Source organism: Carya illinoinensis, chromosome 15 (genome assembly GCF_018687715.1).
Source record: "Carya illinoinensis cultivar Pawnee chromosome 15, C.illinoinensisPawnee_v1, whole genome shotgun sequence".
Lineage (NCBI taxonomy): Eukaryota > Viridiplantae > Streptophyta > Magnoliopsida > Fagales > Juglandaceae > Carya > Carya illinoinensis.
The window spans coordinates 11,347,266-11,373,934 of NC_056766.1; the positions used below are offsets into that span (position 1 = coordinate 11,347,266).

The 26,669-nt window shown below is 37.1% G+C and overlaps 3 protein-coding genes and 1 long non-coding RNA gene across 5 annotated transcripts; all 4 read left to right on the forward strand.

The window, feature by feature from the left end:
- Nucleotides 1-3,862, forward strand: LOC122297742. 2 transcript variants are annotated; one of them, XM_043107891.1, is made up of 7 exons: nt 1-637; nt 803-891; nt 1,005-1,143; nt 2,488-2,583; nt 2,695-2,817; nt 3,025-3,287; nt 3,393-3,862. In XM_043107891.1, the coding sequence occupies exons 1-7, from the start codon at nt 493-495 to the stop codon at nt 3,501-3,503; spliced, it is 966 nt and encodes a 321-aa protein (XP_042963825.1). In that variant the 5' UTR covers nt 1-492; the 3' UTR covers nt 3,504-3,862. The 2 variants fall into 2 exon arrangements, with proteins under 2 accessions (XP_042963825.1, XP_042963824.1); XM_043107890.1 differs by having other exon boundaries at nt 4-637; nt 2,488-2,586.
- Nucleotides 3,863-15,008: 11,146 nt separating this feature from the next.
- LOC122297270 lies at nt 15,009-18,043 on the forward strand. Its single transcript, XR_006238704.1, has 2 exons — nt 15,009-16,143; nt 17,533-18,043. It is a non-coding gene; the product is annotated as an uncharacterized LOC122297270 (long non-coding RNA).
- Nucleotides 18,044-19,933: 1,890 nt separating this feature from the next.
- Nucleotides 19,934-21,491, forward strand: LOC122296657 (protein FAR1-RELATED SEQUENCE 5-like). Its single transcript, XM_043106462.1, has 4 exons — nt 19,934-20,020; nt 20,141-20,491; nt 20,591-20,837; nt 20,956-21,491. The coding sequence occupies exons 1-4, from the start codon at nt 19,934-19,936 to the stop codon at nt 21,489-21,491; spliced, it is 1,221 nt and encodes a 406-aa protein (XP_042962396.1).
- A 33-nt stretch (nt 21,492-21,524) lies between these two features.
- On the forward strand, nt 21,525-22,358 carry LOC122296658 (protein FAR1-RELATED SEQUENCE 9-like). Its single transcript, XM_043106463.1, has one exon. It carries the CDS (start codon nt 21,525-21,527, stop codon nt 22,356-22,358), a length of 834 nt encoding a protein of 277 aa, XP_042962397.1.
- Nucleotides 22,359-26,669: the final 4,311 nt, after the last annotated feature.

A 26,669-nucleotide genomic window follows, 5' to 3' on the forward strand; every position in this document is an offset into this window, starting at 1 on the left:
TTAAATAGGCGTTGCAGGAGTAACCGGTGAGAAGTTATTCTCTTAAATTAATAAGTCGTCTCACGTATTCCCATCCTACTTTCAACTGAAAGTGTCATGTATAAGCCAAGAAAAAAAGAGTGAATCATGTATGTGTAGCAAACTCCGTCAAACCAATGCATCAACCGGCTCTGCTAAAATGTGCATGCAAGTGCAATGGTTTGAGCATCAGATTAGCACACAAGATTTCAGCATCACCGCAACAGATCTAGAAAGCAAAGCAAAACCCCTACATTTTCACTGATCTTTGTAGCAAGCTAAACGCGAGTTATCGATCAAAGAAAGCAAGGTTTTGAGAGATTCGTGCGATCCAAAGTCTATCGATCTATCATAGACCCAGTAGAGGATAAAGGTGGATCTCAGTGCGGAGAGATTGTAGAGAGAAAGAGAGAGGGAAGGAAAGAGATGGTGGAATGAGGCTGAAGAAGGAGGAGGAGGGAGAGAGAGAAGGAGATGGCGCAGGGGAGACTGAGGTGCGGATGTTCGCACAGGAAAACCACTTTGCTTGTTTGCTCTATCAACATTGTAATAGCTCTCTACGTTCTTCGCTTTCTTTATTCTTCTCTTTACATCTACACCGGTAACGTCTCCAGAAACAGTAAGTCTCTATTTTCCCTTCCATCCGCTTGAGCTACAAGCAATTCTTCTCATTTTGGCTTTACCCACTTGATGTTTTGGAAATTTTGAGAAAACTCAGTTCCAAAGTTATACCTTTTTATTTTTATTTATTATTATTATTATTATTTTTAATTCTGTTTTTCAGTTGTTAATTATACGCCGGATCAGATTAGGAAGATGGAAGAATCGATTCGGATTCGGAGAGCGTTCGAACCGTTGAAGCTTGTCAAATTGGTAAGATCCCTTTAGCTGGATGCATCTATTTGATTGGAATGCGAGGTATTGATGTGGTTTGAGCTATTGCTGCTTTCCTGGTTTTCCCTGAAATTCGTTGTTATGGCCAAAAGGTGAAGGAACTTGAGGAGGAGCTTTCTAGAGGAGAGGTTGTGGTTGAATTGTCACGGCCTTTGAAACAAAAGATAACCGATGAGATTTTGGAGAGATTGAGAAGCTTGGATGCTGGTGCCAACGTTACTGAGCAACGAGGTGGGTGCACTCTAATTTCATGGTAGTGAAGAAATTGTTTTCATTGTGGCACTGGGTGATAATTTTCTCAAACATTCAGTCGGCTATGTTTAAGATGTGGCGGTATGTTCTTTAAAGCATTCAATATCTTGTAGTTTCAGACTCTTTCAGTAAAGCGATTAGCCAATGTTTTACTAGTTCTAGAAATCTTGGCTTTCGAACCCCTGAGCCTGGTCATGCTAAGTTCATTCTTACCAATATTAGATACTTACCTCTGCGTTTCTACCAAGCACCTGTGTTATTGCTATCATCTTTATCACCTTTGTCTTGACACCAGCAACACCTTGGTCACCTCCATCACCGTGATTGGTTGACATATGGCATTGAAATATAGACACTGTGATTTTACTACTACGAGGACTGCCACAATCCATCCAGACCATAATATGCATCGTTTTGATAAGAATAATAAGCATTGTGTTAAAATACAAATGGCCACTTTTGTAATCTGTTAAAATTTGAAGCTTTCATTATGTTAGGGTCAGTATACTTTGTTAGTTTCCTCTAGTTTGAAGAAATCATGCTGTGCTTAAGGGCCTTGGGAACACTTTTGCTTGTTTTTAACTTTATTGTATGCCTTAAACCTTTTCGGATTAATACAGTTCTTACTAATCAAAACAATTGACCAGCATCCAGAAAGTTGAATGTATTATTTGATTAAGGTGTATACTATATATCAATCAAATACATCTCACCACTATCACATGATTGTTCTAACGAATAATAACAAATCATGGCTTGAGAAATTAAATTGAATTGGTTGTAATTGATTTCAATGGAATGAGTTTCCATGAATTTCTTGTATCATTGAACTAGCATGCTCAGGTGATGCTCTTGTATATGTCCTGTATACTGGGCTTTTGTCCATTCTTATGATCAATAAATTTTTTTTACTGATCAAAAAACTTAAAATGAATGCTAAATATAGTCATATTCCTGTGTTGAGGTGTGAAAAGATGCAACCTTCATGTTATAGCGTTTGCAGTTGAACAATGAAGTGCCTACCTGCTTACCTTTTAACTTTTACAAATCAATACTCCAAATGCATCATTCTCTGACTCAGTAGCTTTTTCCAAAGTGCATAGTTGTGACCGCTTCTGAAACAATATCCCAGGGAAGGTACAGATTTTTATGTTTATTGAAAGAACTTATTAGCTGCTGGTATAATGGATAGCATATTTTCATTTTGCAGTATGCTGGATAAGATTTCGTTTTGATTCTTACATTACTTGATAGTTAGTAATTTGACTCTGTTTTTTGCTCATTCTTGCTTATCCTGTCAGTGTTGTTTTCTTAAACAAACAGAAGCAGTTGAAAGATGGCGCAGGGAAAAACTAGAAGTAGCTAAGCAGTTAACCTTTGAGAGAGGGACTTTAAATTCAACTATTCCGCATGAGGAAGGTGGTATGGTCTTTGCTGCCAGAGGCTGTTTCTTCAGTGTTTGAGGCTGTATTCATAAATTATTGTTTGACTGATGGCTAATCTGAACTGTTTTTTTTTTTTTTTTGGCAGGGATGCTAGTCAGAGCCTTGGAGTCTGATTGGGCATTGCTATCAGAAGAAATTGGCCTTTGGATGGCTGCTGAAGTCATTAACAAAGAGCATGATGATAAACCTGAGGGTGAAGAAGAACTAGGTAATTGCTCTGTCCAGCCTCACTCGCCTGTGTGCTCATCTCTCATCTCTTTTTCTTAAACCCCAAGAAAACCCAAATTTATTTTTCTTCTTAGGTAGCTGAAAATCACATGGCTTGTCTGCCATATTTCTAAAATGCACTGTACGTGATTTTGGTTTTGCGGAGATGTATGGTATCATTCACCAAGGTATATTTTCTTTTCTCCAGAGGACCAAATTTTACCCGGCAGGCCCATTCCACCTGAATGCCATGCTGAACTTCATGCAGATTATAGTGGTGCAGCTGTTAGATGGGGCCTTACCCACCATAAAGAAAGTGCAGCTGATTGCTGTCAAGCTTGCTTGGATCATGCTAAACTTGCCAAGCCAGGTGAAAAGAGATGTAATATATGGGTTTATTGCCCGTCCGAGACTGGGTGCCATTCTCCAGATATCTATGAACACAAACATCAGGAATGCTGGTTGAAATATGTTAGTAAACCTCTTCCTTAAATTGCAGTGTTTGCTCACTTAAATTGTGTTATCTTCCTGATTCACTCCAGGCTAATATTATTGGTTTTAACTATCGAAATGCAGGCAGAGAAGCCCAAACTTAATTTCAAGGACAAGTATACTGAATCATATAGAAATTCACATCCAACTGCTCCCTTGGTTGTACCGTGGGTTTCTGGTGTTGTCAGTTCTTGACTAGATGAGATTTTTTCTAACATTTATGTGGCAGACAATCAGCTTAGGATTGTGAGCTGCAGCATGTATTACCACCAAGAACAATCACGAAGCTCCCCGAGTTCAGGGAAAGAGAGGAAATAGGTAGAAAAAAAGAGGACGGGTGGTGATGGTATAGTTCTTTGTGTCGACAAATTTTTGTAACATTGGGTGGGGTTGTCTTGGTGCCGAAGTCTGGTGCTAAGGCTAGGTGACATAGTTAGACATGAAAAATGCTTTATTTGGCAATTCAATTTCTGCAAAAATGATTCATTGTAGTTGGGATGTGAATTCATTCTATGGAAATGATTCGTAATTATGAGGATGTGAGTATTGAGGCACTGATAATTGCTCTCCCCCCACTCCCTCTCTCCCGCTGTGCAGAACTGTGCTGTCAAGCCAGGCTTCAGACAAGGCTTACTCAGAATTTGCTTAGTATTCTAAGGCTGCCTAGTCTTGCCTACAAAAATGAGGATTGGTTGGCTTATGACTGAATAATCTTTCAGTGGCTCCAAGGGACTTAATTGGAAAGGTTGGACTTTCTACTTAAAAACCCTTGAAGCTAATGCAGCTAAGGATTGCAATTATTATACAGTAGTTAATGCTCAAAACTTATTTGTTTAAAGAGAAATGTTATTTTTGTCCTGAATTATATCACCTTCTCTCATATTTTAAGCGACTTTGTTTTATTTAAATGGTTGGCTTATGAAGCCATTTATATGTATATCAGTCGTCGATATGACTGAGAATGATAAAATCCAGATCGAAGATAACATTGCCATATGTCACACTTCAGTACATCTATAGGGCTGGACTGAAGTCTTTGTGGGCTTTGGTTTGGGGCAATAAAGATTTAGTGGGATGGGTTCAGTGGCTTCTATGGGCTTGGATGGATAATGTCTTTTCCTTAGTTTTATTATATTTCTTTATATAGGCTAGGTTTGTGTTTGTTAAGCCCAGTTGCTTATTCTCACTTAGGTTTGTTAGCTGTTGGTTTGGACTTAAAAGGCCTATGGCCTCTACTTAGCTTTCCGTAGGGTCTTCATGGGAGTATATGTAGTCAATTGGAGAGTGTTAACGAATTAATCTAGATTATGACAGAACTTGTTTTGTTTCTCTCTCTCATTTTCATGGAGGAACTGCTCTCGAAAAAAGCAAATCAATGTTGCCTTTATTAAGTTCCTAAGGTGTGTTACAAGTTGGTATTAAAAAGACACCGCCGGTCTTTGTACTATCACGGAAGAAATTCTTGCATCCCTCTACAAAATCAGAGAATCAGTAGAACAAATATAAGAAAATCTCAAAATTCTCTAGTAGCGTGTAATTGATGGCAGGAAGGATTTTGAAGAAAAGTTTAACTATCTTGAGCAACATCTTCATGCATTGCAGGAATAGGAAGAATGATCCATGGAGGGTGATCTCGACAAAATTCCTCTTTCCCTGTTTTCAGAAATCCGAAATTGTTATCTCCATTTTCAAACCTCACTTCTCCTTCAATGGCTGTACTTAACAAAAATCACGCCATGGTTGTAAAAGGAGGAGACCTAGCGTTCGTGATGGATCTTGGCATCACATACTCTTGTGTGAGCGTGTGGCAATAGACTCTAGCTATTCATGTGCGAATTTTCGCCAAAAATACTCAGGTTTCATGATTTGTGTTGAGAGAGTTGACCTTGGGGGTTTCATATTCAGGCACACCATTGCACATACTCGAGTTAGGCAAAAGGCTTATCATATTCATCGCCTACTCTGGCCTCTCATAGATCTATCCCGCAACCAACCCTCCACCCGCAAGATCAACTCCAAGCCTACAATTCCCTCAAGGTCCAATCTCTCTCTCTCTCTCTCTCTCTCTCTCTCTCTCTCTCTCTCTCTCTCTCTCTCTCTCTCTCTCTATATATATATATATATTCATATTTCATACACCAAGACTACAACAAAAGAAATCCCAAATTGCGTTTGGTAATGGTAGCCCTTGCTATGGTAATGGACCTATAAAGCCTTCGTTTGAGCCATCACCTTCATTCCTTTCCACCAGATCAGACCTTCATAGCATCTCAATGGGCTGGACCTCTAACAAGGACCACCTTTACATCTGCCTAAAGTCATTGCAACTGGAATCCTCTCACCTAATCTTCATTCTTGTAGCCTGTGTAGGGCTCTGTGACGCTGCCCTTAACCACCGCGCTGGCTTTTTCCACTTTTCTCTCGGTGCTGTTCTCTCGCGTATGGTTGACATCAACCCACCTAACCAATAGGGCCTCATCTTTACTAGAAAGCAACTTGAGGGTGCTCGTACCCTAGCTGTGGTGCAACAGTACACGGTGGAATGGTTGGTGGTTGTAAACCAGTACCACCTAGACATCCTGATCCCTTCCTCCAATCTTTATGCACCTCATTCTCTCCCAAGAGCCCCTCTAGTCGTTGAGTCCTTGTCTTGCTCGACGATCTCGCCCTCAATTCATCTCACTGCGTTTACTTCAAGTCCCTTTAGTGGGTTCGAGCTCGATTTCAAGCTTGTAGATGACCTTAAGATCGGGTTGCAGCGTTACGGCCAATATCTATAGAACTGCATGATCTTGTTTTGATCTAATAAGAGAACTTTCCATTGAGTGTGGAGTTGATTTTGATGAGGACTAGGCATATATGGTTGAGTTAACAGTGGAGGACTTGTTTTACAATTATGGAATCTAAACCCACATTGATATGAAGGTATTGCCTAGGCCCTCGGGTAATGCTTTTGTTGAGTTTGGAGACGCTTAAGATGCTGAAGATGCCATTCATGGCCATGATGGCTATGATCTTGATGGGTATCGGCTACGGGTGGAACTTGCACATGATGGCCATGGGCATCCATCATTAAGAGATCGTTATAGTAGTCATGGTAGTGGGTGGAGTGGATGTGGTGGAGTATCCAGGCTCTCTGAATTTCGTGTGCTCGTTACTAGATTGCCCTCCCCCTTAAAAGTTATGATTTTGGGTTATGATCAAAAGGGATGGCCAGCTATAGAAATTGAGCTATTCAAAGTTATGATTGCTTCTAAAGACTCAAAACTAGATGAGGTGACTACGATGGGTGTTTTCTCTTCTTGTTGACATCTTGGGGGCATTAAAACTAGGTATGGTTGTGAACATCGTTGTTGAAAACATATTAAACTCAGCATCTCAGGTAACAATTATTTGATAGTCATGTGGTCTAGAGGTGGGAGCATGGAAGACGCTAAGAGGATATTTCACAAATGGCGATGAGATGTTGTTTTCTACTATCAACAGGACTTACAACTCATTTCCCCTTTGATAGAAGAAGGGGAAAAACACTTGAGGGAAATCATTTCGTTAGCAAAATTTGAGATAATGTATTTCACCTCCTTGATTTTGCTTCGATTTTAACGGGGTTGTTCATGATGATGGAGAAAAGCTGTTTGAATTCAAGACATATTATGAGCAAGTTAATGAGGGGCTTGATAGAGCTAAAATGACAATGAAGAGGGGTGAAATAGCCTTGTTGACTATCGCACCAGAATATGAATTGGGCTTTTCTCAGTCTTAATAGGTATTGGCTGTGGTTCCTCTTAACTTTATTGTTTTCTATGAGGTTGAGCTGGTATCTTTTGTGAAGGAGAAGAAATTATGGGGTATGAACATGCAAGAAGAAATTGAAGCTGCTGGTGCAAAGAAGGAAAAAGGAAATGTGCTACCCAAGGCTGGTAAATTTGTCAAGGTTCCCAAGAGATATGAAAAGGCTGTGAAGTATATCGAGTATGATTTTTCCTTTGATGACGAGGAGAAAAAACAGGCCAAGGTAGTTAGGGGTGCCTAGAATCTGAACAATGTGGCTTGCAAGTTGAAGTTAGAAAAATACAAGGAAGCGGAAAAATTATGAACCAAGGCATTAGAACTTGAGAAGAGTAGACAAATATTTGATAAAATTATTGATACTGCTAAGAGGCACATGCTTGGACATGGTGGGTATCATGCATGGGCCACCCTCCAAGATACACACCGAGTTGTAGTGGGGAAGTGACACTACATTGAACTGTCTTAAGAACTCCATCCCCAACACAATGTTAAAATCATCCATTGGAGCGACAGAGAAGTCCACCATACCTTTTCAAGTGCCAAGTTGTAGCTCCACCCCGTGAGCTATACCGTCAAGGGGTTTGGCCTCGAAATTTACAGTCTTCAGCCATCCTTGACCCTTCTTAAGAGGAATCCCTAGCTGTGTGGCCTCTTCCTTCTTGATGAAATTGTGAGAAGCTCCTGAGTTGACCATGGCATGACTCTTCTTCCCATTGACGAGTACCTCTACAAACATCAAAGATCCATTCTTAGTGCTTGGCTTCGTGCTTGCCTTGAGGGAGTTGAGAAGTTGTAGACACCCCAAGTGCGACTTTTCTTGAACTTCCTTTTCTTCCAACATGGCATTGAGGGCCTTCCTCTTAGGACAATCTCTAGCCCAATGTGGTCCGTCACAAAGGAAGCAAGCATCCTTCGGCTTTTTATCTTTGGAATGGTCTTTCTTGCCCTTTTTTGATGTTGAAGGCTTGTCTCCTCGGTCTTTGTACTGCGAGGGCTTGAACCCCTTCTCTCCCCCTCCCTTACTGTGATTATCCTTTGACGACTTGGGCTTTGAAGAGTTGTTATTCTTATGATACTCAAATTCTTCTAAGGTTTCTGCCACTGTTAGGGCGGTGGAGATGTCGTTGACTCCACGACGCTTGAGTTCTTGAGCCACCCAAGACTTGAGACCATCGATGAAGTTGAAGATGAGATCTTCTTCACTCATGTTTGTGATTTGAAACATGAGGGCAGAAAATTCCTCAACATAGTTGCAGATAGAAGATGTGTGTTTCAACTCCTTCATTCTCTTCTGCGCATTAATAGCCACATTCTCAGGATAGAATTGCCTTTTGAGTTCATGCTTGAACTCTTCCCATGAGTCAATGGTGCAAGTACCCTTCTCTATCTCACTATGCTTATGACGCTACCAAGTACCAGCAAGATTAGTAAGGTAGAGAGAGGCAGTACGTACCTTGACATGCTCATCTTGCATGTTCAAAGCTTCAAAGTAGCGCTCCATGTGCCACATGTAGTTGTCTAGTTCTTTGGCATCCCGCTTGCCATCAAACTCTTTTGGTTTGGGGGTATCCACCCTTGGTGTCGCTATCATTCCAGCTTCGATGGCGCTCCCATTGGCCACTGCCTGCTTGCACATGGTCCAATCCGCATTGGTTTCCTCCAAACTGACGCGGTATTCCTCCATTTGCTCTTGGAGTTTTGTTAGCTTCCCAAGACCTGGTCTTGGAAAGCAACGTTCTCAATATGCTGTGCCTCGAAGGTGGGGTTGATGATGCTTAGAATGGACTCCTTGAGAGATTCAGATTGTCCTTCCAATCCTAGCTCCTCCAAACCTTACTCCATGATGTCAAGTCGGTTCTTGACATCCGCTACCACCACCTCCATCCTCGTCACAGTGTTGTCAAGGGTGTTCACCTCCCTGTGAGACTGATCCTGTAACAGCCCGCTAGAAATTTAATTGTGAAATTTCTATTAGCTTTAGGAACCTCGTGAAAACCCCATAAGTTTTCACGAATCGACTAATTGTATAGGTTTTAGCCTGTCAATATAGTTAGTGTTATCACTCACTTTGGAGCCAAAAATGCGATTTTAATTATTTGAGATAGTTAGAAGTGTCAGAATACATTATAGTCTACACCACTAGGCTTAATTGAATATTTAGGATTTTTCAGTACTAAGTTTATTACGTTTATTTTTGGAGTGAATAGTAACCTCGGTAAATGTACTAAGTGCAGTGTTTTCAAAATCACAGTGTGTAATGTCCAAATTAGGTTAGCGAAATTTTATTTGGACACTTGGCAAGATCTTAACCACACATAATTAATAGTATTAGATACTTGGTACAAAAGAAACCATTAGATGGAATTGTGAAGGAAATCAAGGTGTGAGATCATGACACCTAAGCAAAATCTTTTTCATCTGATCAACCAAATTGAGGCCCACTAAGGCCCACGAATTTGGCCACCTTGGCAAGGCTTCTTGAAGAAGTTTCCTCCCCCACTTGGCAGATCATTCATTGCCACAAGCTGCACTCAATAGTATGGAGGAACCCACCCCATCAAGCACCATGCCCCATAGCTTTTGTCCTTTGCCCCCCACTATCCTTCACTTCATGTTGTACGTATACCTCCACTCAATGATCATTAAGGTCCAAATAATCCCCCAACAGAAGTCTTGAGTCGTGCAAGACACTTTTAATTCACTTTAATAATTTCTTCACCCCGTTCTTAGAGAGAAACGCAAAAGAGCTCTCGGATAGATTTATGGGTCTTTTTTGCGTGGAGATTTTTAACCATTTGTATGTATTTTCACACAATGACTCCTTTATAAAAGTTGTTCCTCTTTGAGTATAGTTTCCGTAGATGTATTTTTCGTATCATTCCATAGTCATTGGTTCAGTAAAAAGTATTTTTAACCATGGAAAGGTCATTCTAGGCGTGAATCTGGAGAGTATGTTATGTTTTGGAGTTTTTGACCAATCTAATGGACATATCTTGGTCCGAAAATTTTATGGAGTGTTCTTAGCATGTGTTTAAGAGTTTTCATTGAGGTTTTGTTACATGATTAAAGCTTTTGATGATAAATTTTCTTAGATCTAGAAACTTAAAAACTGGAAGTGGCAAAACAGTTTTTATTTGGAGAAAGTTTGAATATTTCGATGTTTGATCTTACTCTAAAGGCTTTGATATTTTTATATGATGATCCTAAGTCTCTTATTTTCATGTTAGAATGTTATTTTGGAGATATTTAATATTAGTTTCAAATATATGATTTTTCTATGCAAGATGATTTCGGTTAGGCCTAAGATTTGATGTTTTTGGATTAGATCCATGTTTTATTTTTTTTCTAGTTATTTGATTTTAAGTTTGATGGTTGGATCCTATTTAAGACACATCATTAAACCATGTGATACTTTATTTCGAAGATCTCACCTTCTTAAGCCATTGATCAAGAGATTTATCAAAACTAGTTGAGGAAAATGTTTATGTTTTTAGACTAAGTGTAAAACCAAAAACTTCAAATGTTATTTTGTGATTTTGGTGACTTTAGTTTGATGATTTAAAGCATGGTTGATATTAGGATGATATTGTGAATATGTTAGAAGTAAGATTTGATTTTTGAAATTCTTGGAGATGTTTTGATTTAAGGTCAAAACTTGTGATTCAAGTGCTTGGATTTTTTTACAAAAAAAGTTTGGTGTTGATTATTAGCTTTTTCTAAATGGATGTTTTAAGTATGGTTTTGAACTTAGGATTGGAAGATGTTTGTTGCAAAACTTTGGTTTAAGAATGAGTTTTGAAATTGGAAGGAATTGCAACAAAAATCAAGAGAAATGGCCTATGGATGTTTCGGCCATAGTGTATCTTCCATAGTTGTGATTAGTTTTAAATTTTTCTAAATTGATATATGAATTGAGGATAAAATTTACATGAGGCATGTAAATTTTGGTGACTTTTGGAGTTAGTATGCAAAATCCTTAAGTTATGGGTAAAACGGTTATTTTCCTACATGCAGAGAGTAAAATAGAAATTTTACTCTTTAAGTTAGTATTTTCCATATTTCAATTTATTAGTGATTTAGTTCTAACTTTTAGAATCACTAATTACAGTTCCTCGTGATCGCGCTTAAGGTTTTATAAGAAACGCGGAGATCGAGGTAAGTTAGCTTTTAACTTACTAGCAGTCTACTGTATATGTGTGCTAAGTAAAGGAGCTATAGTGTATGTATGTGTGTTATAATATATGTCATGCCATGTCAAGTCATCACGTAATTGTTTGTTATACAGAATTTATTCTGTCATCAGTTTTTATCTGTTACATAATATATTCTGTCATGTATTGCTGTACATTACAAGTACATCATGCTAAGTATGCCATCTATTATATGTATGTCAAGTCATGTAATATTCACTGTTGCAAGTATGTCATGTTAAATATGTTATCTATTATATGTTATGCCATGTTACGAAATATTTCTATCTCAAGTTGGTCATGTATTTCAAGTTATGTTCAAGTCACGTTATGTTACGTCAGGGCTTCAGTCCTTTCGTATTCCAGTCACATTTCATCTTGATTACTTATGTATGGGGTCACAGCAATTGTGATGCATACACTACGTGAGACACAACAATTGTGACATATAGAATACATGGGGCCACAACAATTGTGGAGTATGTATTTTTTATGTTAAGTCAAGTTTGTGTAGAATACATGGAGCCACAACAACTGTGGAGTATGTATTTACACGTAGAATATATGGGGCCACAACAACTGTGGAGTATATATTTTTCATGTTAAGTCAAGTTTGTATAGAATACATGGGGCCACAACAACTGTGGAGTATGTATTTACACGTAGAATACATGGAGCCACAACAACTGTGGAGTATGTATTTTTCATGATAAGTCAAGTTTCATATCACGTTCATGTTAAGTCAAGTTTCAGAACAAGTTCATGATAAATTAAGTTTCATATCATGTTCATGTTAATTCAAGTTTCAGAGCAAGTTCATGCTAAGTCAAGTTTCAAATCAAGTTCATGTCAAGTCAAGTTTAGTTCATGTTTCAATTTAAGTTATGTCAATTATGCTATGTTGTACGCTAAGTTATACTTTAATTACTTATGAATTTGATTATGCATTTATGCTTTTACTGTCATCCATGCATCATTAGCTTGTGTGGAAGTTTTTTGATAACTTACTGAGATTTGTAATCAAATCTCACTTTGGTAGTCTCAACTACCATTCCCCCTGAATGGTAGATCTTGTTACAGGACTTGAAAGAGAATCAGGAGCTGATCAACTAGACATAGTTGACTAAGCGACGGTGCGACATCAATGTTAATATAGTAATTAACGTAAATTACTACTTGTACGATTGAGTTGCATCTCTAGTACTTTTTGGATCATAACCATTTTGGACTAGTGTTGTTATCCTAGTTGTTCAATGGGTTTTCATGTATGAAGTATGTTTTAAGCATTTGGGATAATTTCAATTTGGTGCATAGTATTGTTAAAGAAAAAAATTTATCCGTTGCGAATATTGCATATTGTTAGATGCATGTTAGGAACATTGCATCTTATATGTCATGAACGGGGGCATGTAACCTTGTGTTGCATGTCTTGACGCTTCAAATGTCCATCCAATCCCAAATGGAATTTGGGGGCGTCACAGATCTTATTCCTCAATCTTGGCCAATATCTTGGCCATGGCCTTCTCGATGCCATCGAGACGAGACTCCATAGATGAGGTTGAATCCTTCGACCTCTTGCTCTTTTGTGTCTCCTGGGGCTCCATGGTGATCTCGCTTGGATCCGCCATCCTAACCTGGCGGCTCTGACACCAACTGTCACGGACTTAGAATTTCTTCATACGTCCCGTGCGGCCTTAGGAGGTTTTGTCTCCATAAAGCTCCTAAGTAAGCCTTCTAAATGACTCAAGACAATAAAGAACAAATCTAGAGAGAGAAGATAGAGAGAGAAGCTCTAGAGAACTTGTTTGCTCTTATTGCTTGGTGATTTACACAAATGAGACTCCCTCTATTTATAGGGACTCTTGGTATAAAGAATGGTTAGGATTGTGACACTTGTCACTAATTTAAGGGTAAAGAACTTTCTAGATCACTACTCTAGAATTGCCTAAAAGGCCCTTCCCTAAGAGGTTCTACACCATTCTAGAATACTCCACACAATTCTACAACATTCTACAAGATTCAAGAGTAATCTACAAGGGACTAGGAGACTCTAGAAGGTTATGGAATTCTCTAGAAAAATTTAGGTGGTGACATAGAGTTGTGTTAGTTAAGTCTAGTTGCTTCTATCCTCACTTCGGTTTGTTTGCTATTAGTTTGGACTTGAAAGGCCCTCTACTTAGCTTTCAACAGGGTCTTCTTGGAGTATATGCAAACACTTGGAGAGTGTAACCAATCAATCTGGAATATTATAGAATATTTTGTCTCTCTCTCTCTCTTATTTTTCTTCTCATTTTTACTCTCATTTTTTCACTCATTATTCTGGGGGAGCTCCGATCGAAGCGAGCCAATCAGTATTATCTTGATCAAGTTCATGAGGTGTGTTACACTATTAGTTTAAAAACCTAAAAGGATTGAAATAAGCTAGAGTTTGAGTTACCAAAAGACAAAGAATCCAACTCGAACCTAGGCAAAATCAAGCTAAACCTTAGGTGCATGGGCTCGTTAGTTGTTAGTACTTTAGTTTTTTCATTTTTATGGTTAAAAGAGTGCATGGGCTCAAAAAATAACCCATTACATAAAATCCAATGCAAGGTAAAGAAATTAGAATTTAGATGGTCAATTATAATTTATAAGCATTCTCATCCAAGGGTAATTAAGTAATCAAATAAATGACCTATTAAATTATTAAATATTAATTGGAATTAAAAATAATAATTTAAATAGAAAAAATTAGTAGGTATTTCGAGAATATAAATAAAATAAAATCAATATCAATATAACATAATATGAATTAATACCAACTTGGCTCTGATACCATAATACATAAGAAATATAAAGCTAATAGATTAAATACAAATATAGATATTAAGTTTAAATAACAAATTTGATTTTATTGAAAACATACAAGAGATTAATTCTCGAGAGTACTGATAGCGAAAGACATCAAAATATGATTACAGAGGAGGAAATTTATTTTGAGAAGGGATGAGGGAAGATAAGGGTATAAGAAGAAGGAATTTTCTGAATGCATTCCTTCAAGGAAAATACTTCGGCCATCGCTGGCATTTTTTTTTCTTAATGATTAAGAAAAAATTGTTTAATATTATTATAAATTTTTTAAATATTTAAAAATATTAAAAAATGATTTGAAAAAAAGAACAAAAAAAAAAAAACTTTTATTAAGCGTAGTGGTGGCTATAGCATCGTCATTTCTTCAATCATTCAGTTTCCTTTTATAGATATTGAAACAATAAAAATATACAGTGATATAATAATAAATGAGTCGAGATAATTGATGAGGCCGTTTGTCTTGACACATTGGTTGAAACAATGAAAATAAATAATTGTGATTCCTTGATGAAGCATTTTGTCTTAGTGCATTGGTAAAAAGATTATAGTAAATAATTGTTATTAAATAATATAAGATAACTTGTATAAATATTATTTTTATAACATATTTATCTTATATTTTTATAAGAAATTATTAAATGAGATTTGTTACGTATAAATAAAATCACGTACTAATCCGTATATTAATATTGATTCATTTATATTTAAAATTTAAATTAATATTATTTTTAATAAAATTTAATTTTTAATTAATTATATTATATTGATGTATATATTATCACGTAGTTATAATTGTAATTAATTTTTTTTTATTAAATATCATATATCCGCATTCCCGAAATTATGGAATAATAAGTGGTTAAAACTTAAAAGGAAAGGTATACTACATCCGCCTGGTGATTATTTGCTTAAGCCCAAACCGGACGTTACGGATTACGGTTTCGGTCGCTGACTCAGACAGTCTCTCTTCTTCAAGAATGGACAAGGAACTTGTCCAATCTTATCTTTGACTGATAATCACGCGAGACAAGGAACATAGCTATGATGTTTGAGCAGCATCTCTCACGAATTCAAGAAACCTTGGAGGACGGCTACTTTTGACTGCCTGAGGTATCGCTTTCTCTTTCTCTCCTACCTCAGCTTCAAGCGTTCCCAAAATTAGAGCTCAATCCGTTCATTTTTGTTTTTCAATTAGGAACCAAAGGGAAAGTTTCAATCTTTGGATGAGAATATGTTCTATGATTTCTGGGTGACGAGGAGATTAGGACCCTTTCGCCATCTTTCGTTTCTGATACAATTTGATCATTTGTAACTGTAATGAGTTAATTTGGAAAACAATTCAAATATCATTATCTGTCAATAGAATGTCCTTCGCTATTCGAGATCGACGTTTTTAGGGCTGAAACAAGTCAAACATCATTATCTTTAAGGTTGTATTGGGGGCTTGTGCCACGTACATTTAGCTAACATGTTCCGGGGTTATCCTGCTCAAACGCTAGTTTTCTGATCATGCACGGAAACATTGACAAAGATGGGGGGTTAGGTTGTCGAATTCTCGTGTGTAAACATGGCTGGGGGTATTGTAGTTCATAGGCGACAAAACTAGAGATGGGTTCAGAACAAAACTACCGGTGGAGCGTTTTCGATGGGGTTAAGGTCATTCCCTCAGCGCCGGAATCTCTCCTGGCGGAGATTGATACAGCCATTTCTAATCTTGAGTATGCTCGGGCTACTGCCTGCCTCGATTCTTCGTCTTCGTCCATTTTAAAGAATAAAAGCTCGGATTTAAGTCCGAGGCCTAAGTATGATGCCCGAATGGCGGATGAAGCTTATAGGGCGGGATGTGCAGCCTTGGCTGCCGGCAAGCTCGACGAGGCTCTTCACTCGTTGAACATTTCTCTGTCTAAGTGTCCACCTGATAAGACTGCTGCCGTAGCTAAGCTTCAGTCTCTCATTTCGCTCACATCTCAGCAACTCCTGAAGTCTCCCAAATGAACTTCTCGGTACTTTTCTATACTCTTAAATTTGGTGCATTTGGTATGTTTATCTGTTGACTTAATTGGAAGGCTTTCTTGATGTCAATGACACGTCTTTATGAACTGCTTATGAACAATGAACCCTGTAATTTTGATATGCTCAATTTACTTTCTCTTTCCTTTCCAAAGAACTAATTCGTTGATTCTTTCATACCTCCTTCCGGCAACAGCATGTATAGAAGTTCTTAACCATGGAATGGAATCTGATTTCTTAAACAATTCAGCCATTTCCTTTTCCTTTTTCTCGTACCTCCTTCCTCTTAACAATGAACCCTGTAGTTTTGTTGTTTTTTTTTTGATATCCTTGGGTGTCCGGGCCAGCTTACGCACACCTCGACTAATCCCACGGGGCCCTGAAGTTAACGGCCAGGTAAGCCTCCAGTGGCCCTGAGGGGACTCGAAACCCTGTAGTTTTGTTGTTTTGCTTGGTTGTCCTTGTTTCTCAGCATGCTGAAAATACAGAAGTTCTTAACCATGGATTGGAATCTGATTTCTTTAGCAATTCAGCAATTTCCTTTCCAAATAACTAATTTCTTGGTTTTTTTCGTACCTCCTTCCTCTTAACAAAGCTTGTAGAACTTTAAGTTCTTTACTTGATTCAATAATTTTAAGTATTAGTTTATAATCTTTCAATTTAAACTAGCAATAGGTCACAATCAAGGTCTTCTATATGCTTCCACAATCCCACAATAAGAAGTTGTGTTCCTATTAAACAATGAACATTTGAGCAATTCAGTGTACTTGAAAATATAGTGAACATTAAGGGGAATTTTGGATAGTAAGTTGAGTTGAGATAAAATGAGATGATATAAGAGTTGAAAGTTGAATAAAATATTGTTAAAATATAAATTTTTAATATTAGTTTTGTTTTGGGATTTAAAAAAATTGAATTGTTTGTTATATATTGTTTGAAAGTTTGGAAAAGTAGTAATGATTAGATGAGATAAGTTAAGAGCTTTATGATCTCATAGTAATAAGGGTAAACCTTGACTTAAAATGATTAACCTGGACTGTGGCCTTTGCTAAGCTGATGTACTTATCTCTCTAGCACCTTAGGAACTTCATAAATCTCCCTACCGATTTTATTTATTTATTTATTTTAAGAAGGCCCTACCGAAATAATTTTTACCGTGATACTTTAACATTGAGGTGTGATGTTTTGGCTTTCTGATGCTACTTTGATTGGGAGATTACTTTGTGTTATATGAGATGTTTCTTTGAAACTAGCTATTAACAAACTATATGTTAATTTGCTTCCTGTTTAATTGATACTTGAATGGCACTTTGCCCGTTATTCATTTATCTCTTCCTGGAATAACTTACGTTTTCGGTATTTACGAACTTGATAAATTGTAGATGTTGGCTGTCATATCTTTTTATGAAGAACCCGTGCAATTGATTGGACAACACTTGTTGACTCACTAGTGGGAGAAAAATGAGAGGACCCTTAACACAATGGTGCAGGATCTAATTGTGGGTACAGGACAACACTGCTTGAAGATATGGTTCGTTTACTCGCCCTTCAATTCACTAGTGGGAATTCTGTTTTGCTGCTTTTGTGGATATCATAGTCAGACAGCACGCCAGCTTGACTAACTATTCTATATTTGGGCATTTATTGTGGGTACAGTTTGTAAATTTATGATCTTGATACTTGGCCATTCTAGTAATGAAACAGTCGTGATAGCTCAGATCATAATGGTTCCTTGCATTCCTCTCTTTTCTTAAATGCTTCTTTTACAAGGACTATCGCAGTCTACAGAAAGATGCAGAATAAATTTAGTGTTTTGCAAAGATATTCCAATTATGAATTGATGATATGATAGCTGTTTCATTTGTTAATGGATAGTAAGCTTGGTTTTGGTTATTCCTATGATAGCAGTTCAAGCCTTTCTATTTTGTAGTAGAACCATCAACCAAACGATACCCTGAAGACGTGAATACCATGTCTTCTTGGGGCTAGAATAATGGAAGAGATGGACATTGTTGATGATCTGTTTCCAAAACTAGTCACTTATGAGTTTGACTACTGGCTCTTATTGCTGCAATGAATTGGGAGTTCTTCTGGGTGACTTCCCCTCCAAAAACCGGGTGGCTACAAATTCCGTGTATTGAATAATAAGAAACAGTTCTGTTACATACCCCTGGGGAATAACCCCGCCGCGGCCCTGGGGATGACGTGGTAATTAAAATATTAATAAAAAAAATAATTAAAAAAAAGGGGAAAAGTAACGCAGAAAGGTAAACGGGAGGGGGGGAAAATTGATTTCAGTACAGAAGGAGGGAAACTCGCGCAGGAGCTCAAAACTGGAACTGCGATCTCCCCAACTAGCTTGAACTGAGTTTTTAGCTTGTTCTTCATCTGCATTTGTGGGTAAGAAAATGTTTTTAACTGGGTTTTTATGTTGTTCTTTCATCTGCATTTGTGGGTTCACTACGTTGGTTTGTAACTGAGTTTTTAGCTGGGTTTTTAGCTCGGTTTTTAACTTGTTCTTCATCTGCATTTGTGGGTAGAGCAGCGTGTTTTTAACTGAGTTTTTATGTTATTCTTTCATCTGCCAATGAAGATAAGAGAATGATTTTAGCTGTTTTTTTCTTTGTTCCGGGTTTGATCTAGGTTTCTCGTTTGTTTGTTTGTTTTCCTTTTTTTTTTTTTTTTGGTATTTTCTATTGCTTTTGCTGTCATTTGATGACCAATTTCTCATGCCAATATACTTTCTTTGTACATGCAAATGTTGTCTTTCATTTCTGTGCTATGGAAAAGATGTATGAATATTGGCAATTTGTTTTGGAGGCACTCCCCTGATTTTTGATTTTTGGTTAACCATGTTTTGAAAGAGCATAAGCCGTGTACATCTTGGCCCCAATAGATGGCTATTCCTCCTGCATTCGAACTCACTGTCTCTGCTAGCAATTCTAAGCAGAGAAACACTACTACTTAGAAAGGACTTGAATGCCATCTTTTTCAAGCCTGCAGGAATTTGAAGCACTAAGATGAATAGGGTATCATTGACTTGTTTTGCTTGCCCATTTCAGAGAAAAGCAAGTGCTTCTTATAGGGTGACGGTGGCCTAATAATGATGTTTAGAATCTTGTTTTGGTGCTAGGAGTGCGTGGCTGAAGGGTTACTTGGGCTACATTATAGCTCATGCTTCTTTTTTCTAATCTCAATATTGTGTGTTAAAACTTGAGTACACGGCCGTTTAGATTTCAGGCAATTAATTTTTGGAGTTCCACATGTTCATGGTCATTTTAACATTGTCGCATCTCTTTATGTTTCAGTTTATGTATTGACTAATGACTTGGTGTTATTTTGGTGTCGTTTGAGTCGCATGCTGTTCTGGAAGCCCTGGCCTCCTGATTGCAAATACTATAAATATTTTTGCATCTCATCAGTATTTACTTTTTGCTACTTCCATAGACAAAAATATGAAAATATCGGATTATTGACTGAAAATAGTAATTGAGGTTGTTACTTGAAGTTGCAATTAAAAAGTATTTCAGATTTCAAATTTATGTTGAATTAATTAATTGGTGCCAGTTCTATTATATTTTACGGGCATGGGAAACGAGAATGAATAGCCAACTCCGTAGACATTATCTAGCTCAAATCCCCCATCTGAAGTATGTATGTTATATAATTGAAAAAATCAATTACATTGGTACTGTTGATAATTTTTTTCCAAAATACATCAATAACTTTATCTAATAACCATGTTAGGCCATACCATCAACTAGTCAAAACATTCCAAATTACATGCCTTGTTACTTTGAACCAGTGCCTACGTGGTCACCAACTTTTCTACCATATCTGGGTGGTAACCAATATCCAATCAACATACAGGTACTGATAACTGATTAATCTGGATTTATTCTTAATAAGTTGGCTTCTTTTCAACTATGAAAAAATAATTTGTCGCTTAATTGCAGCATTTTAATTAATGCCTTTTATAATTTTTTGCAGAATGCTGGTTACTCATTTCAACATATCATGGAACATCCAACTCCTATCAGCACAAACTCTGCCACGAGCAAAATAGTTGGTTCAAATTCGGATAATAAAACTGATGGGGGGGAATCTGAAGCGCCATGTGGATCTGGTATTGGTGAGAAATCTCAGAATGTCCAAGTGGTTGATGATGATTCGATTGAGGAGCCAAAAAGGGGAATGGAGTTTAATTCCTTTGAAGAGCTATTAAGTTATCATAAGGAATATAGTAAAAAATGCGGCTTTAGGGTGATGAGAAAACGGATTGAGAGGGAAGAAGATAACTCTGTTAGATACGTCACTCTTTCGTGTGCCCGTGGTGGGAAGGTCTGCAATAGGACGTTGAATATTGCTAACCCACGTCTGACAGGAAAGACGGAATGAAAGGCAAAGATTAATACTTTAAGGCAAGATGGAGTGCTTCAGTTGACGACAGTACATAATATCCATAACCATGGTCTCAGTCCAAAGAAATCCCGCTTCTTTCGGTGTAATAGAGAAGTAAGTGATGCCGTAAAAAGGGTCCTAGATACAAATGATCAGGCTGGCATCCGAGCGAATAAGAGTTACGGATCTCTCGTTGTTGGCGTGGGTGGATTCGAGAATCTCCCATTTTTAGAAAAGGATTGTCGTAATTATATAGACAAGGCAAGACATCTACGACTTGACGCAGGTGGTGATGGAGCGCTCCGACAATATTTTTTACGAATGTAATACAAAAATCTTGAGTTCTTTTATATGATGGATATAGATGATGACGAGAGGTTAAAGATCGAACGTCTTTTGGGCAGATCCCCGTAGTAGAGCAGCGTACCAATATTTTGGTGATGTGGTCACATTTGACACCACATACCTAACGAATCGATATGGGATACCTTTTGCACCATTTGTTGGTGTAAACCACCATGGACAGTCAATTTTGTTGGGATCAAGGTTGGTCTCTAGCGAGGATACCGAGACATTTGCGTGGTTATTTGAGACATGGTTGCAATGCATGGATGGTAACGCTGCGAAGGCTATTATCATTGATCAGGATAGAGCGATAAAAAATGCAATCGCAATTGTCTTTCCAAATACCCGGCATCGATTTTGTCTTTGGCATATACTGAAGAAAGTTCCAGAAAAGCTTGGTTCATATGGTTCCTACAAAACGGGGATGAAAAATGCATTGATGAAATGTGTATATGACAGCCAACAGCCAGATGAGTTTGAGAAATGTTGGGATGAGTTGCTTACCACTTATAACTTGCATGAGAATGCGTGGTTGCATAGCCTATACGTTGAGCGTCAACATTGGGTGTTGGCTTTTTTGAAGGACTGTTTTTAGGCTGGAATGAGTACCACGCAGCGAAGTGAGAGCATGAATGCATTTTTTGACGGTTATGTACATTCTAGGACAAACTTAAAGGAGTTTGTTGACCAATTTGATAACGCGTTGAAAAAAAAGATTGAGAATGAAAATCTCGCGGACTTCCAGTCATTTAATGTCACCATCCCCTGCATATCTAGATCTCCGATTGAAAAGAGGTTCCAAGCGTTGTACACGATTGCTAAGTTCAAGGAAGTTCAGCAGCAAGTCAACGGTATCATTGACTTGAATTCGAAGTTACATAATTCTGTTGGTGCCATAAAGACATATATGGTTGACGATGAAGTTTGTTTGGAAGAGTTCACTAAGTTGGTTAAATACTTTGTGGACTTTAGTGAGATTGATGCAGTTGCAACGTGCTCTTGTGGATTATTTGAGATGAGGGGGATATTGTGTCGGCACATTTTAGCCGTGTTCAGGTGTAACGATATTAAATATTTGCCGAAAATGTACATTTTAGATCGATGGAGAAAGGATATTAAAAGGCGATACACTTTAATTAAAAGTTGCTATGAGGAATGGGAACAACGGCCAGATTCTAATAGATATTCAAGTCTGTTAAGTATCTGTTATCAGATGATTACCCATGCAGCGGGTTCGAGTAAGCATGCTGAGGATGCGAGAGCTAAGTTACTCGCAATGATTGAGCTTTATCGAGCGAATGAAGAACCTCCATCGATGACTCAAGTTGGGTCCAATATTGATAGTACGACAAATGCCACTACGGTCGGTGGTGCTAGGGAATTACATAGTCCACGTGTGGTTAAAGGAAAATGCAGACCTCCATCTCTCAGAAGAGCATCCAGGATGGAGATAGAAATGTAGAAAGCCAAAGCAAAGACAAAGAAAGCACTAGTAAAGGGGAAGCGTAAAGAGGTGCATATATATATTAACTCCAATTAGAATTTCTTTTATAAATGAATTAAAAGTGTTAAAATTTTTTTCGATGTCTCGACATTTTTAGCGAGGAGGAGGAGACACCCAAGTCACGAAAAGAGAAGATACGCCAGCTGTGAAAGTATGCCGAAATTTGTTTGGCCCTTATGAGAAGGATGTGTCTAACAAGCAGGTATGTTAACATTTTTAAGTATATGGGTTCGATATTAAATATTAGGCAAAAGCGTAAAGAGTTTGAATATCAACAGCCAATTGGAGAAAGCGAAAGCGGTGCAAATGCCATTATTGGAACTCAGCCTCAAGAAATAATGATGCAGACTCAGGAAAGTGTAAGTGATCTTAACTCATTTGGATGTTTAATACTAATCTCTATTACCACATTAATATATTTGTTGTTTAATATTTACAGATGCAAATTGGCATTGATGGATCACAACCTTTGCAATGATAGGTTTATTGGTGTAATATTTTGATGTATTTGTGCTATTCTTCTTTGTTGGGTTGTATTGGAAAATTTTTTCAACATTTGCTGAATATTGTGTGTATTTCATTTTCAGAGTTGTTGGGTTGCATCAGCACAATTTGTAGGATTGTTGAATTTTACGGTATTTGATAGGTTTTAGGTTGTGAAATTTGATAAAAAACTGGATATTGAGGTGCTGGAATGCATGTTACTTTATTATGAAAAAAACGGATCAGGTGTTGTGCCTTTGTGAGGTGCTGGAAAATACGCTTGAAGACAGACTTATTTCCTTAGAAATATTGGATTCAATTTGTATATAGTCTGTGTGGTAGAAAAATGGAAGTGTTCGGTCTTTTGGACAGTCATTAATCACAATTGGCTTGGCCAATATTAGAGGTTCCCTTTTTGTGTTGCCAACTGGAACTGAAAAGATGTGATTTCATCAGGCAGGGATTTCAATGGTTCTGGGATGGGTTATTATTTCCTATGTAGTATTCTTTTGTTTCTGTGGAAGTTGCGTTTTTATATTTGCATGGGTTCTTTTAATATTTTTTTACTGAAGTTGGATTGGTGCATTACTTCCAAAAATTCTGGGTTAGTGGTTTATTTGTGGTAGAGTTGCATTCTTTGGCTAGGTGCTTCTTTGTTACGGAAATGGAAGCAAATGCCAACTGGATCCTGCTAAGTCTGCTAGACAAACATGAAGTTGAATACAACATTTGCTAATCCATTTCTCACTTGAATAAAAACGGTAAACACAACATTTGCTAATTCTGATTACTTGAATAAGAGACAAGCTGCTCGAATACAACATTTCATTCCCACAAAATAAATACACCTAAACAGCCGATTCAATCCATTTCTCACCAACTTTTAAAAAACACTAAATACAACATTTGATGACCAATACCAAATAAGAGACAAGCTGCTCGAATACCAGTTCAATCCCACAAAATAAACACACCTAAACAGCCGATTCAATCCATTTCTCACCAACTTTTAAAAAACACTAAATACAACATTTGCTAATTCTCCAATACCAAATAAGAGACAAGCTGCTCGAATACCAGTTCAATCCCACAAAATAAATACACCTAAACAACAAAATAATACCACAAAATAATACACATGTACAACTCCAATACCTAAACATAGAACTAGTAAGATGAAAGCTAAATTACTTATATAACACTAGGTAACATGCATGTACAATGGCAAAACAACAATAAATCCGAAGTAGGGAAGCTAAACGCCTTATTTTAGCTTCTTCTGCTGCATGCACCAACTCCTTTTGCATAACCTCCTCGCTTTTATTGGATAGTACCATCTCCACCCTCTCGAGGCGATCCACTATCTTACGCAGCTCCATCTCTCTCTTTTCGAGAAGCTCAAGTATTTTCTCAACCTCTTTCTCTTTCTTTAACAACTCGTTGGCCCTTTCTCAAACTTGTAGCTCAGTCACTTCATTACCATCCAACCACTTGAAAAACTTATAATATGGTAAGCCCTAATAAGTCAAAAAAAATATGAGCAATTTATGAACAGTTCATCATAAAGGAAATTATATATTAATAAATTATGTTAGGCATCTGATTAGTGTAGTTACCTGGATATTATATTTTGAACACCCTAAGAAAGGTCGTCTGGGATTTTTTGCAGTGGTTGACCATTTCAAAGTGGCTTCAAGCTCGTAAAAGCACAATGTTTGACCCAAAGTACGTTTGGGAAAAGATGAAGAAGATATTGATTGTTGAACCCAAGATTTCAAGTTTTGTGTAATTATATATTTACACATGGATTTTGATGATAACAAATGAATTCAAAGAATAAAGAAGTCTCAAGCTCAAGTTGTCTACACAATGGAGTCAAGCACATCAAGGAAACAAGCATGAGCAAGAAGGGAACAAGTTCACATTAAAATTATAGAGTAATGTTGTAAATCTCTTCAAAATTCGAAATTAGGATTAATGCTCAAAATTAATATTTTATCATAAAGCATTAAAATACATTTTCCACATGTGCATGAATATTTTTGAAAATTAACTTTGAAAATATTAAAGATGATTGATTGTCATCTTTTGCATGTGCATGCCTTGATTAAAGGGTTGAACTTTGAAAATATTAAAGATGATTGATTGTCATCTTTCACATGTGCATGTTTTATTTGAATATTTTCAAAAGTGATTGATGCTTTTTTAGACTTATACAAAAAGTAAAAGATTAGGTTTGAATTTTTTGAAAATGAAAGTATGCTCATTTTGTCATATGCCAAAAGTAAAAGATTAGGTTTGATTTTTTTTTAAAAAGTGAATGATGTTGTCTTTGACAATTGAAAAAGAAGAACCTTTTATTTGAATTCTTTGAAAAAGTGAATGATGTTGTCTTTGACATGTGAATCTTTTTAAATTTGAATATGAAGTCTCATATGCCTATAAATAGATCATTTGAGAGCTTCACATTCACAACACCAAGAGCATACAACATTCATTCAAAGCTTTCATTCTCTCTTCTCTAAACATTGAGCCTTAATCCTTGTTCATTTTGAGAGATATAGTTTGCGCTGTATTGTTCTTATTTCACTCGTTGAGGAGTGTTTTCTGATAACCTACCCACTATCAGCTTTTGTATCAGAAAAAGGGTGTGTATAACCCTTGTGTGTGTAGAAAGTATTCTACACGGGGAATAGTTGAATCACCACGTGTAAGGTGATTGCAAGTGTAGAGGGTGTTCTACACGGATCCTTTGTAGCGGTGTTGTTCAAAGGTGTAATAGGTTTCTATCTCCACCTGAAGGAGGTTGAATAGTAAATTTGGGAATCCTCAAGGGGTAGCTTGAGGCGAGGACGTAGGCAGTGGGGCCGAACCTCGTTAACATACTGAGTTTGCTTCTCTCTTACCCTTACTCTTTATATTTATTGTTATTTCATATTTTGTTTATATTTTATATTATATATTTGATTTATAATTGTTATTTTTTTTTAATACAACTCAATTCACCTCCCTTCTTGTGTTAATCATCTGGGCAACAATTGGTATCAGAGCTAAGAGCTCTATTATAAGATTAACTATCTTTTGAGTTAAGATCTTATGGCTAACATTGCAGCTTCATTTGGTGAAGGTCAATCTAGTAGTCGGCCTCCACTCTTTTGTGGAGATAATTACTCATTCTGGAAAGTTAAAATGAGAATATTTCTTCAAGCTCAAGGTAGAGAAATATGGAAATGTATTGTAAATGGACCTTATATTCCAACAAAAGTGGTTGGTGGAGTAAAGGTCAAAAAGGAAGAAGAAGAGTTTGATCGTGAAGACGATAGACTTTATACTTTAAATTTAACTGCTATGAATTTATTATATAATGCTCTTAATGGAAATGAGTTTAATAGAATAATGAATTGCGCTACGGCAAAGGAAATTTGGGATAACTTGGAAGTAACTTATGAAGGAACTTCGCAAGTCAAGGAATCAAAAATTTATATTCTTACTCATGAATATGAAATGTTTAAGATGAATGATGATGAATCTATTTCTAGTATGCACACTTGTTTTACTAACATCATAAATAGCTTGACAGCTCTTGGCAAAGTTTATTCCAAGGTGGAGATAGTAAGAAAAATTCTCAACTCTTTACCAAAACGTTGGGAATCAAAAGTTACAGCGATTCTTGAAGCTAGAGACCTCAAGAAGCTCGAAGTCAATGAACTCATCGGGTCACTTATCACCCATAAGTACACATTGAAAAGAGGAGAATAAAAAGGAAAGCCAAAGAAGAGCTTAGCA

Coding starts and splice junctions, on each gene's coding strand:
- LOC122296657 (XM_043106462.1), top strand. CDS start 19,934: ATGCCTTGTTACTTTGAACCAGTGCCTACGTGGTCACCAACTTTTCTA. Junction 20,021..20,140: donor AATATCCAATCAACATACAG/GTACTGATAACT, acceptor AATTTTTTGCAG/AATGCTGGTTACTCATTTCA. Junction 20,492..20,590: donor CGTGTGCCCGTGGTGGGAAG/GTCTGCAATAGG, acceptor GGAGTGCTTCAG/TTGACGACAGTACATAATAT.
- LOC122297742 (XM_043107890.1), top strand. CDS start 493: ATGGCGCAGGGGAGACTGAGGTGCGGATGTTCGCACAGGAAAACCACT. Junction 638..802: donor CGGTAACGTCTCCAGAAACA/GTAAGTCTCTAT, acceptor TCTGTTTTTCAG/TTGTTAATTATACGCCGGAT. Junction 2,818..3,024: donor TGAGGGTGAAGAAGAACTAG/GTAATTGCTCTG, acceptor TCTTTTCTCCAG/AGGACCAAATTTTACCCGGC.
- LOC122296658 (XM_043106463.1), top strand. CDS start 21,525: ATGAATGCATTTTTTGACGGTTATGTACATTCTAGGACAAACTTAAAG.